General features: G+C 35.7%; 1 protein-coding gene across 1 annotated transcript; it reads left to right on the top strand.

Moving 5' to 3' along the window:
* The first annotated feature begins 5,850 nt into the window (after positions 1–5,850).
* On the top strand, positions 5,851–6,780 carry LOC130850409 (olfactory receptor 5AS1-like). The gene has a single exon (XM_057729944.1). The coding sequence runs from the start codon at positions 5,851–5,853 to the stop codon at positions 6,778–6,780; it is 930 nt and encodes a 309-aa protein (XP_057585927.1).
* The last annotated feature ends 11,449 nt before the right edge of the window (positions 6,781–18,229 follow it).

Here is an 18,229-nt window from a genome sequence, read left to right on the forward strand (position 1 = left end):
CAGAAAGACACTGGAACTCACCAAACAAGACACCACACATCCATAGACAAAGGAGAAGCCACAATGAGACTGTAGGAGGGGCACAATCGTGTTAAAATCAAATTCCATAAATGCTGGGTGGGTGACTCACAAGCTGGAGAACAGTTATACTGCAGAAGTCCGCCCACTAAAGTGAGGATTCTGAGCCCCACGTCAGGCTTCCCAACCTGGGAGTCCAGCAACGGGAGGAGAAATCCCCAGAGAATCAGACTTTGAAAGCCAGTGGGATTTGATTACAGGACCTTCACAGGACTGGGGGGGAAGAGATACTCCACTCTTGGAGGGCACACAAAAAAGTGTGCTCACCAGGACCCAGGGGGAAGACCCCATAGGAGACTGAACCAGACCTACCTGCTGGTGTTGGGGGGTTGCCTGCTGAGGTGGGGGACAGCTGTGGCTCACCAAGGAGACAGGGGCACTGGCAGCAGTGGTTCTGGGAAGTGCTCATTGGTGTGAGCTCACCCAGAGTCTGCCATTAGCCCCAACAAAGAGTCTGTAGGCTCCAGTGCTAGGTAGCCTCAGGCCAAACAACCAACAAGGTGTGAACACAGCCCCACCCATTAGCAGAAGCAGATTAAAGTTTTACTGAGCTCTGCCCTACCTACCATCAGTCCCTCCCATCAGGAAGCACTCACGAGCCTCCTAGATAGCTTCCTCCACAAAAGGGCAGAATGCAGTATCAAGCAGTATCAAGCAGTATCAGCAATATTTCATCTTGTGGAACTGAAAACCACAGCCACAGAAAGATATAGAAAATGAAAAAGTAGAGGACTTTGTACCAGATGAAGGGACAGGATAAAACATCAGAAAAACAACTAAATGAAGAGGCCATAGGCACCCTTACAGAAAAAGAATTCAGAATAATGATAGTGAAGATGATCCAGGACTTTGAAAAAAGACTGGATGCAAAGATTGAAAAGTTTACCAAAGACCTAGAAGAATTAAAGAGCAAACAAACAGAGATGTTCAACACAATAATGGAAATGAAAAATACACTAGAGGGAACCAATAGCAGATTAACTGAGGCAGAAGGGCGAATATGTGACCTGGAAGACAGAAGGATGATAATAACTGATGTGGAAAATAATAGGGAAAAAAGAATGAAAAGAACTGAAGACAGCTTAAGATACCTCTGGGACAATGTTAAATGCACCAACATTCACATTATAGTGGTTCCAGAAGGAGACGAGAGAGAGAAAGGACCCGAGAAAATATTGGAAGAGATTATAGTTGAAAACTTCCCTAACATGGGAAAGGCAATATCTACCCAAGTCCAGGAAGCTCAGAGAGTCCCAGGCAGGATCAGCCCAAGGAGAAACATGCCAAGACATATACTAGTCAAACTGACAAAAAATAAAGAAAGAGAAATGTTATTAAAAGCCACAAGGGAAAAATGCCAAATAACATACAAGGGAACTCCCATCAGGTTAACAGCTGATTTCTCAGCAGAAACTCTGCAAGCCAGAAGGGAGCGGCCTGATATATTTCAAGAGATGAAAGGGAAGAACCTACAGCCAAGAACACTCTACCCAGCAAGGATCTCATTCAGATTTGTTGGAGAAATCAAAATCTTTACAGACAAGCAACAGCTAAGAGAATTCAGCACCACCAAACCAGCCCTACAATGAATGCTAAAGGAACTTCTCTAAGTGGGAAACATAAGAGAATAAAAGGACCTACACCAACAAAAACAAAACAATTAAGAAAATGGTAATAGGAACATACATGTCAATAATTACCTTGAATGTAAATGGACTAAATGCACCAACCAAAAGACACAGAGTGGCTGAATGGATACAAAAACGAGACCCATATATATGCTGTCTCCAAGAGACCCACTTCAGACCTAGGGACCCATACAGATGGAAAGTGAGGGGATGGAAAAACATATTCCATGCAAATGGAAATCAAAAGAAAGGTGGAGTAGTAATACTCATATCAGGTAAAATAGACTTTAAAATAAAAAAAAAATGTTACAAGAAACAAGAAAGGATATTACATAAAGATCGAGGGATCAATCCAAGAAGAGATAACAATTATAAATATATATGCACCCAATATAGGAACACCTGAATACATAAGGCAAATGCTAACAACTATGAAAGAGGAAATGCAAGGTAGAAGTATAGGCACAGATGTAGCGAACAAATATGTGGACACCAAGTGGGGGAACTGGGGAGGGCTGGCGGGGAATGAATTGGGTGATTGGGATACCAAATTGTATACTCTAAATATGTTGTTTATTGTCTGTTAACTGTATCTCAATAAAAGTTCTTAAAAAAAAAAAAGAAGTGAGAACTGGGTTCTGTCAATATATAATTAGGCAATTTAATTACATTTCCATGCTTTAGTTTTATCATTTGTAAAGGCAGAAACAATATATATCTCATAGAATAATATGAAGATTCAACAAAGTGATGCATATCATGTCACTGGAAAATGTATTAGATCCTCTCGATAATTTTCACTGTTGGTTTTTGTTTTCATCACCATCAGCATCTTCATTAATGCAAATAACTAACTATGATAGCAGAATATTCCATGGCTTTAGTTCATAGAAATCTCAAATTAAAACTGTTCAAGAAAATTTACAATTCGTTCTTGCTGTTTTAGCAGTAGTGGTAGTTATACTTCATTTCTGTTTGGTGAAAGTTTATGTAGTTTTTATTTTCAAATGTCTGTTCATTTGTTGTTTCCAGTGAGGACATAAAACATGTTTAGACAAGCTTGCCTGATTTTGACAATTTCTATTATAAACTGTAAACAAATATGAAAGTTTACTAGGCAATTATGAAGCTTTTGAATATGCAGTTTCTTTTGCCTTAGATAACAAGTTTATAAACAGAGTAGGTCTGAATTTATAAATGAGAATATGATGACATAAATAAAAATGAAATAATTTAAAGTAATAGAACCAGGAGACAGCCCAGACACTTACTTTTTCCCTAGTCTTCCTTGCTGTGGCCTCTTCTGTACCAGTGATACCAAATCAAGCAGGACTCATGGCTGTTGAAGTTTCACAAAAATAACTTAGATAAACCCTTTTGATGATTATTGAATTAATTCTTTAGAAAAAAGAAGATAAAGAAAGAATCAAGAATAAGAATCTTAATATTATATGAAGATTTCAAATGACATTTGCACAACAAAGACACATAAAAATGTTTCTCATTTAAGAGTTTGGATTCCTTGAATATAGTTTCAGACACCCACTTTTTCAGACACCCACTTTTTCAGACACCCATCTTTTTCCAGTCACCTTCCTTTTAAAGCTCTAGTTCCAAAAGAAGACTGACTTCTCTAGAAGAATACAGTTCATATTGTTGGAGGAGAGGAAATTCTGCGGTTCCCATGCATGGCTGAGAAAATAGATCCTCATTATTTATTTGTCTTAGTACTCACTACAGCATTACTGACTTAAGCCACTTCCAACATTACACATCTTTAGATTCCTGCAGAATATTCCATCACACTATAATTTATTATTCATTGGTACCTGTTATATTTTTTTCCTTGATGATTTCTCCTTCTAGCTATATAATTCAATTTTCCCAAATAGCCTCAGTTTAGAAGTTCATTAATAAATGCAGAGATACAGTTGTCCTTCAAATGAATGTCCCTGTGACCTCACACCAGACATTGTTATATCCATACCCCAGAGTCAAGAAAGAGACATAGAACTAGGGAAAGGAAAGCAACAATTATAGGCAAGTGTAAAATATTTACTGCTACCAAACAATTAATTTGCACAGAACACACACACACACACACAAATGGCCTTTTTTTTTTAAGAAAGGACAAATCATGTACCTATGATGTCAAAGATAAGATGAAATTTAAGACAACTACGGGGGTATGTCAAGCTTACAATTAAACTCAATAGTTTAATTGAGTAAATGACTAAAAAGAAATGAGTTCAATTGCATTCCTTTTTATGGATGAGTAATATACCATTGTATAGATGTGCCACATCTTCTTCATCCATTCTTCTGTTGATGAGCACTTAGGTTGCTTCCATGTCCTGGCTATTGCAAATACTGCTGCAATGAACATTACGGTACATGTTTCCTTTTGGATTATGGTTTTCTCTGGGTATATGCCCAGTAGTGGGATTACTGGGTCATATGTTCTATTTTAAGTTTTTTAAGGAACCTCCAAACTGTTTTCCATAGTGGCTGTACCAGCTTACATTCCCACCAACAGTTCAGGAGAATTCCCTTTTCTCCACACCCTTTCCAATATTTATTCTTTCTAGATTTTTTGATGATGGCCATTCTGACTAGAGTGAGGTGATAACTCATTGTGGCTTTGACTTGCAATTCTCTAATGATTAGTGATGTTGAGCATCTCTTCCTGTGTTTGTTAGCCATCTGTATGTCTTCTTTGGAGAAATGTCTATTTAGATCTTCCACCCATTTGTCGATGGGGTTACTTGCTTTTTTGGTATTAAGCTGCATGAGCTGCTTATATATCTTGGAAATTAATCCTTTGTCAGTTGCTTCATTGGCAAGTATTTCTTCCCATTCTGAGGGTTTTCTTCTAATCTTGTTTATGGTTTCTTTCACTGTACAAAAGCTTTTAAGTTTCATATGTAATGAGGTGGATAGACCTAGAGACTGTCATGCGGGGAGAAGTAAGCCAGAAAGAGAAAAACAAATACTGTATTCTAAATCATATATATGGAATCTGAAGAAATGGTACTGATGGACGCAGTGACAGGGCAAGAGTGGAGATGCAGATGTAGAGAATGGACTTGAGGACACGGGGTTGGAGTTGGGGGTAGGGGATGAAGGGGAACCTGGGATGAAGTAAGAGAGTAGCATAGACATAGATACACTACCAACTGTAAAATAAATAGCTAGTGGGAAGTTGCTGTATAACAAAGGGAGATCAACTCAATGATGGGTGATGCTTTAGTGGGCCAGGACAGGGAGGGTGGGAAGGAGTAGCAGGAGGGAGGGGATATGGGGATATATGTATAAATACAGCTGATTCACTTTGGTGTACCTCAAAAACTGGTACAAGAGTGTAAAGCAATTATATTACAATAAGGAGCTTAAAAAAAAAGAAATGAGTTGATTTATTTGTTACAATAAATTTTATTTAATAGATACTCAGCTTAGTGTTTATTATACACCAGTTACATAAGTGTGTTGCAAATATCTATTTGTTTATTCCTTTAGCCATCACAGGCTAAATCATTTTTCAAGGTCACTCAACCAATTAGTAGCAAAGCTAAGATTTGAACTCAGTCATCTCTTGCATAACTGCTGTGCTCTAAACTGTCATTTTAAACTATCTCCCAAGATTGCAGATATTCTTCTGCAGATTTATCTAGCTTATCTGTGGGAGATTTCTGCCTAGAATTTTTCTCAACTATACTTTCCAGTATATGGAAAAATGTGATTTTAGTATTTGAAAAATAGAGCCTTCCTGTAAGGATTTTGACAGTTCTTCTAGTTCTACCAGGATTTATCAGCTAAGCCACATTCATTGTCTTTCATCTTGAAAGGAATTAATATCATCTCTTAATGTGCACAGCTTTTAAAGAATCACTGCCTCTTGAAACACCATCCATGAATAACATTCTCCGGTATCCATGAAAATTTAAATTATATTTTTAAAATAAAGTAACAAAAAGAAAACAAACAAAATATGTCACAGAAAATGGCTTAACTGTGATTTTACTATCCTTCTCTTTGCTTCTTTAGAAGGGAGAATAAAGTTATCCTCGGTTCATCAATCACTGAAATCAACTCACATATTCTGATACCATCCATTTCAGATGAGAAAAATAAGAAAACCAAGAAGATGTTGGAACATAATTATACCATGCCAATTGAGTTCCTACTTGTTGGATTCACAGATTATCTACCTCTCAGAGTCACACTATTCTCGATATTTCTCATAGTCTATACACTAACTGTGGTGGGAAATATAGGTATAATAATGTTAGTTAATATCAATTCAAGCCTTCAAACCCCCATGTATTATTTTCTCAGCAACTTGTCTTTCTTAGACATCAGCTATTCTACAGCAATCACTCCTAAAATGCTGGTGAATTTCTTAGCATCCAAGAAAAGCATCTCCCCCTATGGGTGTGCACTACAAATGTTTTTCTTTGGCTGTTTTGCTGATGCTGAGTGCCTTATGCTGGCAGCAATGGCATATGACTGCTATGCAGCTGTCTGTAATCCATTGCTCTATTCTACACATATGTCTCGGCGAGTCTGTATCTGCTTCATTGTGTTGGCATACTTCAGTGGAAGTGTGACCTCGATGGTACATGTCTGCCTCACATTCAGGCTGCCATTTTGTGGCTCCAATATTGTCAACCATTTTTTCTGTGATATCCCACCTCTCTTGGCTTTATCGTGTACAGACACTCATATCAATGAAATTCTACTCTTTGCCTTGTGTGGCTTCATCCAGACCAGCACTTTTGTGGTCATCTTTTTCTCTTACTTCTGTATCCTCATCACTGTTTGCAGCATCAAGTCCTCAGGTGGCAGAAGGAAAACGTTCTCTACCTGTGCTTCCCATCTCATAGCAATATCCTTATTTTATGGAACGCTCCTGTTTATGTACTTACGTCCCATTGTCAGCTACTCCCTAGACACTGACAAAGTGGTTGCAGTGTTGTATACTGTTGTCTTTCCCATGCTTAATCCACTAATCTATAGCTTCAGAAACAAGGATGTAAAAAATGCCCTCAAAAAGTTGGATTGGACTTTCAAATGAATAGGAATTTAAGCCATTTAAGAATGTTTAAGGCATAGCCTACCAATTTTATCCTCAGCAGTATATAACCTTATATGCTGAATATTTTAAATGTATCACCACTTTTCAGAAATAAAAATAACTTTTCATCCTACTTTAAAATGCTTTCATCATCTCTTATAGAATTGTTCTTGCCAAAATTCTTCTGCTGTAAAACATTTCTGAATTAAAGTAAATAATAATTACTATACTTTGTATGTTGATTCATTATATTTCATCATGTTTTATTAAAGGTATTTTTTGCCTTGTCTTTCAATCCACCCATATTAGAAACTCCTTGACAGCTGGTAATATGTATCTTGGTTGATGTTTCCAACATCTATGCAGCACCTGGTATACAGCACATCCTCATTATATATATTAAGTGAACAAATGGATGAATGGATATGGTGTATAAATGAGTGAGTGAACCCAGTTTTCTGTGTTTCAAAAAATAAGCCTAGATTCGGCACTTACAGAACTTTTACCATTAGGGAAATTTGATATTACCCATAATGCATGATGGTGGTTTCACAGGCTCTCAGGAAATCAGATAGAAGGCACATATAGCAATAGTCTCCTTAATATTGGGACAGAGTGAAGTTATAGCACACCGTTTCTCTTTGGATTAGATTGATTGCTCTAGTAGATCCTTTACTTTTCCATTCACAGTGGATACATGGGAAAATCAAACAAGTGTGTGAAGATCCTAAAGGTTACGAACTATACACATTACTAATTATTTACACATATGTTACTGACATAATCTTTGAGGCTCTATTTTCAGGAAGAGGTCAACAATTGCTCTGATAACTGCACTCTAAATCGACAATGCAAACCAATAGAAGTATAAATACTTCTTTCTCTGGGATCAGTTTTGATGATTACATCATCAGACTTTTTTTGGTTGCTTTTAATCCCTGAGTCCTAATTTCCTTTTTATTTTATCTTGACAAAACTGAGGCAATAAATTCTGTGCATATAAATATGTAACTGTGCATTTTGTAGTAATTGTGGAAATAAAAACAATTGGATTTGTTATAGGATCACAACCTTGTAAATGAGGACAATAGAATATTGCCCAGTGAAATGGGATGTTTTGAAGAGTAAATGAACTAATATATGTAAAGCTACTTGTATATGTGTAATTTGAGAATTAGATAATCAAATATGTATAAATCTCCTAGAATATATGTAAAGCTCTTGGTGCCTGTCACAATGTAATGACACATAATTGTTTATTATTTTACCATTATTATATTACTATTTGATTTTAAGACAACAGCTAGGGTTTGATTTCCTAGAAGAAACTAGAAATTTTAAAAATACCCACGAAGCAATTGAAAGGTTCTGAGAGGCTGCCAGAGAGCAAAAATATTGGAACCTAACATTCAACTTAGTGTCCCTTCATCCTGTTAAAATATTTGCGCTCAATGAAAACCTTGTCAGAGTACAGAGTACAATGCCATTTATTTGTTCTTATTTTTGAGTGGTTTCCGAAATGTAGGTGTTATGTTCATTGTTCCTTTAATTTTAGTGTACACTCCTGTTGCAACACATTGATGAGATTATCATAAAATGAGCAGGTTTCTTCTAGTCATCCATCCATTGTGTTAATGAACATCAAGTTGCATAAAGAAGCATATCAGCTTCCTTACTGGGAACCTATTAAATTTAAGACTTTTTTCATTTTCAGAAAGAAGTTAAACTACTACAATGTATTGGTAAACTAAAATTGTTAGACATTTAACTAGCTCAGAGTTTCTAAAAGAATCACAACAGACATTTTGGGTCAATACTCTTTTGCTGGGAGATGAAGGGGAAGAGAGGCTTAACCTGTAAAAATTTTAGGGTGTTTAGCAGCCTTCCTGGAATCTAGTCACCAGATGTAGAAGCATCCTCCCTATTTATGAATCCAAACATCATCAATGTCCCCTTGGAGGCAAAATTATCCCTGGGTGAAAACCACTGAACTTACTCAACAGTATTTCTTTATCCATAAAGCAAATGATATCCATAAGAGCAGGGTTTCATTTGTCTGAACTTAAGTCAAAATAGTACATTTGTAAGAACTACTCAGAAGTAATTTTATTTATTTTGTTCTGCATAGTTCCTCTAATTTCTAACAACTGCTTTGATAATATACATTCAGAAAATAAGCATGTAAATGAAATATATATGTATATATAAAATGAAGTGGGCCACAGTTCAGAATAAATTGGAATAAAGTAGAATATTTGTAACAATTGTATTTAATTACATTTATTTTCTGTTTATCCATGAGACAGAGAGAATGCTAAGAAGCTATATTTCATTTCAGTCATACAACATACGAGTTAAAATACTAACACTCGTATTCCCTCTGTAAAAGTATCTGAATTTCAATGAACATCTTTGATTCAGGTTAGAAATAACATCTATGTGCCAATTCTACATCTTGATTGTTCTTATACTGAACCCTGGGGATCAGGGGCAAATGAGTTTTATAGTTTGATTTGAAAAATACCAATTTTTCTATCAGACAAAAAATATGTTATATTTAAAGATAAACTAAATATCTTGAAAGGAATGTATCCATAAGCAATTTTTTTTTCTCAGAAGTAAATAAAAAAATTTTCTTGAAACACATAAAGTTTGCCATGTTGGTAGCACAAGAATGGAGATTGTTGACTGAGAATCCATATTCTGTTTTACTGGCTGCAAACACTGTTAAATATGGTGGAGAGGACCTGCCATAATTTATAACTGATACATTGTGATTAGTTCTCATTAAATATGCATATCCTCCACTGCACTGTTATACAAGTTTAGTTGCCAGTGTGTTTAAAAAACAAAACAGGATTTTACCATAACATATCATCATCTATATAAGAAGATAAAATACTCTATGTTGCAAAAAATCATCATTTTTGTTTCATGTGTTCTTGAGCAAACTAGAGGAAAATGACCTGACTGCATCTCCAGGCACCTGCCCACCTGGCAGAGATAGAAGGGGTATCAGGTGTACTGTTTTTATCATTCATCCCATTTTGAGGTAAAACACAATAATCTGGCAAGCAACAGTCCCTCTTTCAGCTGATCAGAAAATGAGGAAAATGTCATGGCCAAATCCTGGGATCTAGCCCTGCTCTGTAAACTCAAAATCCATTAGTTGGGAGGGCACCAGCTTCTACTATAGCTTGACCTTGAGGCTGAAGAACAGTCCTTATAACTGAGACCATGCAAGGGGACAGAACTCTGAAATTGCCACAAAGGGGAATCACCACACCTCTGGGTGAGCAAGGGTTGGCATCCAAACCTTGCATCAGTAAACAATACCAGAACATGTGACCTGAGCTGCCACTTCAGCATCTGCTCTGTTGGTATGTTGCTGTGCTACAAAACTTAAGCACTGAAAACAATGAATATTTACTTTTCTCAGGAATCGACCATGTGGTTAGAGCTGGATAAGGATGAAGTCTCTCTGCTCTCTGATGTCTGATGTGTCATTTGGGATCACCTGAGTAGCTCAGACTGGAATTGCTGGAGGTTCACTGAGCATCTCTTCTTCAGACAGTCTTAGGGCATCTCCCTTTAAATGCTCAAAGGTCCTCTTCAACAAGGTAGCCTCAGAATAGCTCATGAACAAGTGTTCCAAAAGACAGAGGCTGATGCTGCAAGCTTCTAATATCCTAGCCTTGGAAATTCCAGGACATCCTTCCTGTTGTCTCCTATAGGAAAGCAAGTCACTAACACCACCTGGATTCAAGAGGAAGGATGTCATTGACTTTATAGCCATCTTTAATCCACCATAGAATTTTATCATAATTCATTCTCTTCACTTCTCAACTCTATGTACTTAAATAGACTTACAAAAAAGCAACCAGGAGGCATTTGTTTTGGATAAATTAGCCCTTAATTCTATTTCATCCCTTCTCATCCATATGGTGACTCCCATGATTTATACTTCACTACATCAGTGATACATACCATTTCAACTAAAAATGACCATAAGCATAAACACTGATGCTACTGTGGGACACAGATATGTATATTTAGTATAGTATAAATACATTTTTTCTACTTATAGAAAAAGAAAGGTGTTGCAAAACGTGAAGCCCTCTAGTAACCCAGGGGACAACCCATCTAGAAATCCTCCAAGAGGATGCTAATGGGGAAATTTCAACAATCATCTGGACCTTCCCCAATGCAGGAGACTGCTGATGTTGGTCTCCACACAACACAATGTGTTGGCCAGGATGCATATACCTCCTTTGCTGTTAAATAGAATAATTTTGAAAGATAAAATTTCCTGGGCCAAGCATTTCAGGCTAATTCACTTTTCCTTAAGTATTGGGTGGCCTTCTTTGCTATTTGACATAACACATCTGGCAGAACCCAGTTGTATCTGTCAGGTCAGGTACCTCCCTCCCAGTAAGAAGACCCACTGTTGGAGTTGTTTTTAGATCATTTATATTTCTTAGTACTTGCAAAGTGCTGCCCCTTAGTGTTCAAGCCAAAATGTGATTGTGAACCTTGAAAGACCTGGAAAAATGAGCTTGATTGAATGACCAACTCCACAGAGTGCAGGCCATGTTCATGTGTGGCTGACAGGGGTAGACATTTGTTCCCCTAGGATGACTGGCCTTATAGGAACACACTGTCAATCATATAAGATGTCATTTGAGTCAACCAGGCAGTAGCTGTTATCTCCATCATGGATATAAATATTGCATAAACAAGTCTGAAATCTGTGGCTAGAGCTTGAGGACTTGCACTGCTCAGAAGCCTCTTCCAGTTTCACTTGGTAGGCACAGTTGTCCCCAAAGATGCCACCTCAACATTTATAAACGGGGAAGCATCAGTCCTTCCCCTGACTGGATGAAGCTCAAGAACCTGTGGTCCAAACCTTATAGTTGCAAATGTATGACTTTGGACAAGGGGCAGGTTGGCGGCCTTAGTCTTCATGGTTTAGGGAGCACCATTTTCTTCCTTGGATTAATCAGGGGAATAGAGTCCAGTTGACAAGGATGAAGCTTTATGACATGTCAGAACCTGTGGCCTGACAACTGCTTTATCACCTCCCTCAGCATTTCTTCAGGATTTATCACTTTACTTTGATCTGTAGATCTTTTTCATGCAGCTTTGCAATAGGACAGCCTGTAAGGAATCATTCTTAGATAAGTTAATTCTTATTTCTCTCATTGCTGGGGAAAACCCCATCTGTCTTGGCTTTTTATTTTTATTAACAAGTATTACTTTATATTTCATTAGTTAATATATTTTTATAGAATTTATGCCAGCCATTATTTGGTCTACACTGGTCACCTGGTTTAAAAGCTGGCAACCATTTATAGAGGTATGGGCAACTGTTTATTATTGTGTAAAATGCTTTTGCTTGTGTTACATGCTTTTCCTTGATGTTGTGTAACACACTTTTCCTTGATGTTTCTGGAATTAAACTGAATTATATGCATTTATATCCAGCATCTGCAGTTACTTACATGTGCACAAATATCTTAATTTATCCCAATTATATTTTATAATTGTCACAACTATTATCTCTTTCTACCTAAAGCTGTAAAGATATAAAAAATAATATAAACATAAATAAATAAAATAATATTAATAAGTATAAAGACATAAATTAAAGAATAATATAAAATATTGTATTCAGTTTTCTAGCTAATATTTGTAACTAATAGTCATTGTACAACTCAGTATACCAGACCTTCTATTAGGCAATGCTAGACATAGAGAGATCTTTGATAATGGGAATCTGATAAAATATTTGTACAGTGAGGTAAAATCTCACCTATGGCTATAATAGAAAGTTAAAGAATATCTGTGACATTGAGTGGGAATGGGGCTAGATGGTAGAGTTTACTTGACCTAGGTCTAGAGATTGAAAACTGAAAAGCATTTTCTAAAAATGGCATATTAGTAATTCCTATTAAAATTTTCAATTTGCAATCCAGCCTTAAGTAGCAAATCTTTCTCTACATGATTAAACGTTGTACTGATGAATAAAAACTTATGAAAGCTTTGTTCTCCATTTTTTTAGTTGGTTTTGTTAAGATTAGTTTAATGTCTATTATTTTTAGTATAATTGCTACACATAAAATGAAATCAAAGAGAACATAATGGTGGATTTGTCTGAACTTGACAATCATATGTACACCAAGCGGGGAAAGTGGGCAGGGATGGGATGAATTGGGAGATTGGAGTTAACATGTATATGCTAATATTTATAAAATAGATAACTAATAAAAATTTATTTTCAAAAAACCTCTAAGTCAGTTTTTTGAATTATATATTTGAAATTGATTACAAATACAATCAGTCTGATGATCTAATGTACAATGTCTCTTAACTTAGGGTTTTATTAGTTGAATTTCATCATTTTCTCTTGTGGTCAAGTATACTTATTCATGAAGCAATTACACCTAGTAAAGAAAGGCAGGGCTTCTGTCTCAGAGGACTGAAGTGGTCTATCAGCCAAGAGATTTTTGTCTAGCATATAGGATTGTCCTTCTTGCCATTGACGCTGATACCTTGTTAGAATTATTGTAGCAGTGACTTCATAAATTATGAAGGAGATGGTTTACAGTGTGTATCATTGATTTTACTGCATTTAATCATACTGTTTTCTTCCTGTTTGAATCTGCAACCCAGCTCTCATTATGTAGCTAATACCATTTTCCATTGACACTTTTGTTGCATTTTAAATATCTTTTGTTCTCTTATGACATAGTAATTTCTTTTATTTTTCATCTAAAGACACTCAATGTTGTTTTATCACTATCTTCACAACTTTAGATAATTTTGTCATAATTCTTTGAGTTCTGTGCAATATTTGGATTGACACAAAACTTCATTATTTTGTTTATCTGAATATACATGTATTATAGTACTCTATTTTTATGCTAAACATATCCTATATGCTAATGACTTAACAAAACAACTTAACAAAGCCATCTGCTACTCTCTCCCAAACACAAAAATAATGGGTATATTATTTGCATAATTGAAGAGAGCTAAACATAAAATTTTGAAAAAAACTAATAAAATCATGTGAAATGTATGTAAAATCCTCACACTGTATTATGAGTTTACTTCTGCTTCAGTAGAATGGCAGATACAAAGGAATCATAAGGCATAATCCACATCTACATAATGCTTACTGAATTATTACAGAGGAGAAAAGCATACATTTTTATATTAATAAGCCATAAGGAGAGCATGCAACTTAATTCCATGTTTGTGTGTATAATCTCCCATAAATTTTTTTTATAAATTTATTTGTTTATTTATTTTGGCTGCCTCAGGTCTTTCTTGCTGCGTGCAGGCTTTCTGCAGTTGTGGTGAGTGGGGATTTCTCTTGTTGAAGAGCAGGCTCTGGGCTGGGTGGCCTTTAGTAGTTGTGGCATGTGGGTGTAGTAGTTGTGGCTCACGAGTATAGTTGCTCCACAGCATGTGGAATCTTCCTTGACCAGGAATCAAACCCGTGTCACCTGTATTGGCAGGTGGATTCTTAACCACTGTGCCACTAGGAAAGTCAACCCTTATAAAATTTTAATGTGAATTATTGTTAAAATTTTTGGAGTATAATGTCATACATTAATTGATATAAATTTCTTAATGGATCAATGAGGTAGATAAAGCATGGATAAATGGTCCCATTTTATAGGAAAGAAGACAACAGCAGCTGTTTCATCATTAGAACATCTGAGCACTTGTCTGAGTCATGTCTATGTCATTGGAACACATTTCTGTAGCTCCTGCAATTGTATTTAGTCTCTGTTTTGCCTTTATCACAGGGTATTTGAGCTTTAGAGAACACATCTGTTTTTAAAATTGTTTTATTTTTAAAAGTAAGTATATTTTGTATTAAAAAACTGAGAGCATCCAGCTCAATATCAAAAAAACAAGCAACCCAATCAAAAAATGGGCGGAAGACCTAAATACGCATTTTGCCAAAGAAGACATATGGATGGCCAAGAGGCACATAAAAATCTGCTCATCATCACTAATTATTAGAGAAATGCAAATCAAAACTTCAGTGAGGTATCACCTCACACTGGTCAGAATGGGCATCATCAGAAAATCTACAAACAGTAAATGCTGGAGAGGATGTGGAGAAAAGTGAACTCTCTTGCACTGTTGGTGGGAATGTAAATTGATACAGCCACTATGGACAGCAGTATGGAGGTTCCTTGCAAAACTAAAAATAGAGTTAACATATGACCCAGAAATCCCACTGCTGGGCATATACCCAGAGAACACCATCATTCAAAGAGACACATGCACTCCAATGTTCATTGCAGCACTGTTTACAATAGCCAGGACATGGAAGCAACCTAAATGTCCATCAACAGATGAATGGATAAAGAAAATGTGGTACATATATACAATGGAATATTACTCAGCTGTAAAAAGCAAGGAAACTGGGACATTTGTAGAGACATGGATGGACTTAGAGACTGTCATACAGAGTGAAGTGAGTCAGAAAGAGAAAAACAAATACCATATATTAACACATATATGCGGACTATAGATAAATGGAACAAGTCAACTGGTTCACAAGGCAGAAATAGAGACACAGATGTAGAGAACTAACACATGGACACCAAGTGGGGAAAGCAGGCAGGGTTGGGCGGGGGATGAATTGGGAGATTGGGATACCAAATTGTACGCTCTAAATATATGCAGTTTATTGTATGTTAACTGTATCTCAATAAAAGTTCTAAAAAAAACAAAACAAAACAAACTGAGAGTAGAGGCATCTACTGAACAACTGTTGAGAGGACCTGCAGCTCTGATTAGCTCCAGTCTCAAGAGAGCAGGAAAGATGTTAATGACCCAATCTGTGGACATCTGAGAGTCACATCTACACAACCAGCTACAGCCTGTGTCCCCAAAAGTAAAGGAAGCAAACATAAAAAAGCTCTACTTTAAAGGCTAAGTCCTTCGAGATCATGAAAACCTGGTCTTTTCTAGATCCTCTGCTTACTCTGGACTTTGCTTAATGGTGAGTGTATTTAGGAAGTGGTGATAGACGTTTACTTAAAAATTTGATATTTCCTGTTATCGCCACACTAAAAGAATCTCTTACCAGCTGTATGATTTCAGTATTATTCTCAAACAGTCAGAAAACAATTTCCTAGCATGTGTTTAATTTTTCTTTCAAAGACTTTCTTCTCATTTTGGGCACTATTTATGTGATACCTATGGTTCAACATTTTCATATGTGTGTGTATGTTTATGGCATTTAGCATTTTGTTTATATAGTAACTTAAAGCCATTTGCACATTCATGGAAAATTCAAGATATTCTGTGGAAAGTTGAATATCTCAGAATTGTAATGTACTTGGCTATCATACAAGGAAAATAAATTTCTTCCCAGTCTTCTTAATAATTTTTTCTGGATATCTTTTATTCTACATTTGTTTTATGATTCTGATAATAATATTTTAAAAATTTTCTACTTTCCTTGAGTTTGACATTTCATCTTGTGTGCAACAAAATCTGGGCATGCACGCAAGACACTTGATTCCCAGAGCTCAGGAATGCTTTTGCTACAAGCTGCAGCTTCTTACCACTGCAACTCCACTGTACCTGAATTAAGTTGTCTTCAATAAACATGCATTTTTAAAAATTATTTTATTTCATTTTACTTTTTTTTTTTTTTGGTTGCGCCATGCTGCCTGCAGGATCTTAGTTCCCTGACCAGGGACTGAAGCCGAGGCCCTCACAGTGACAGCTCCATGTCCTAACCACTGGAATACCAGGGAATTCCCAAGATGGTTTATTTTAAAATTAGACTATCTAAGCTGTATAGTTTTGGGTCTTTAATTATGTCAAGGTGGTGGTTTAGTAGTGTTTCTTTTTAAAATTTTATTATTGTATGTGTGTGTGCATGTGATGCCTTTGTTTCTTTTTGTCTTATAAGCAATTTTAATCATAAATCATTCAGTTTATACTACTTTAAGGTATAAGTACTTTGATATACTTATGAATTTATAAATAACAATATAGTTCATATAATGTAATCAGTTCTGTATTTATCTGTATATAATATTCTATAATAACATAAAATATAAATTATAAATGAAATATATTTACACATAGTATTTTATGACAATTTCAGTTGTAAATATTATGACAACATAAACATATTTGGGGGGCAAAGCTCCATGAGAGCATATAGTGAGACAGTTCCGTTTTGGTTTACAGCATAGAGATCATCATTTTACAAATTATTGGCTATTTAGATAGATATTTGGCTGGGATCACATTTTTATTATTGTGATAAATGTTTTTAACTTTGAGATTTATCTTCCTAGTATCCTTACTGTGTCCTTGATCATTGATGATTGTATATTTTCTAATGTCCCTTTGGAGTCATAAGTAAAAAGTAAATTACTCTGAAGGAATTTCATATTTTTTAAACAAACAAATATCTTTTGGTCTTGACATTTCAAGATACTGATCTGAAAGTTGGAAGAATTGCATTTGAACATGTCATTAGGATACAAAAATGCCATTTCCAGTATTTCTTTTCCTAAGGGAATGTTCACACTTATCACTGTTCTAAAGCAGACTCTTCTTTTATCAGGAAGATGATACTGACTGGTATCAGTAGTCCTGAATTTAGTAAGAGAATGAATCTGTGTTCTACTTGTAATTCTAACAGCATGAGAGAAAATCATATCTTGATCCTTGGTAATACTTTTTTCTATTTACAGTTTTCTATTATGTGTTCAATAGATAAAACTGTTGCTAAAATTCACACTGCTAAGTACTGGAGTCACACTGGTTGTTCTGTGTCCTGGTGTTGAGACATGTCCAACAGTATCATGTGTCAGGTCATTGTTACATCCTCCATGTGAGGCCTTATGTTAGTTAAACTGGCAGAGGAACTCCATTTTTCCTTCTCTTTCTCTAAGTGATAAATGGAAAACTTATACAAGCTCTGCTGTCTTCTTTTCTTTTTATGATTTGTGTAGATAGACAGAATATACATCAGGTCAAAGGAAGAGCTATATTGGAACATAAGCTGTGCTAGTCCTAACACACTCTAGTGATGTGATGCTCCCATTACACTCAGCAGCTTTGCAGATGAAAAAGTTTGCCATTACAAAACACATAAATGTCCCTTCACCCCCCAAAATATTTTCTTTAATTGAGCTTATTTCCAGGTTATAAAACCTTGATTCTGTATTTTACAGTTTGGGTTTTATTAACAGAAAAAAAAAAAAAAAAACTTGCTATTTCCAACAAATTAGTTCTTTTTCCTGAATACAGTTAGATTTGGATTCCTTGTGATTCCAAGTGTATTGATTCACCAAATGTATTGATCTAAAATATAAACAGGATGCAATTTATAATCTCAGTTTGTGAGTGATGAACCTCTGTACTAATAGAATGAAACTTTTGATTTTGATTTAAC

The sequence above is a fragment of the Hippopotamus amphibius genome, chromosome 3 (assembly GCF_030028045.1).
Source record: "Hippopotamus amphibius kiboko isolate mHipAmp2 chromosome 3, mHipAmp2.hap2, whole genome shotgun sequence".
Classification (NCBI taxonomy): domain Eukaryota; kingdom Metazoa; phylum Chordata; class Mammalia; order Artiodactyla; family Hippopotamidae; genus Hippopotamus; species Hippopotamus amphibius.

What these genes read in the sequence shown, in the direction of transcription:
- LOC130850409 (XM_057729944.1), top strand. Translation starts at nt 5,851, where the DNA reads ATGTTGGAACATAATTATACCATGCCAATTGAGTTCCTACTTGTTGGA.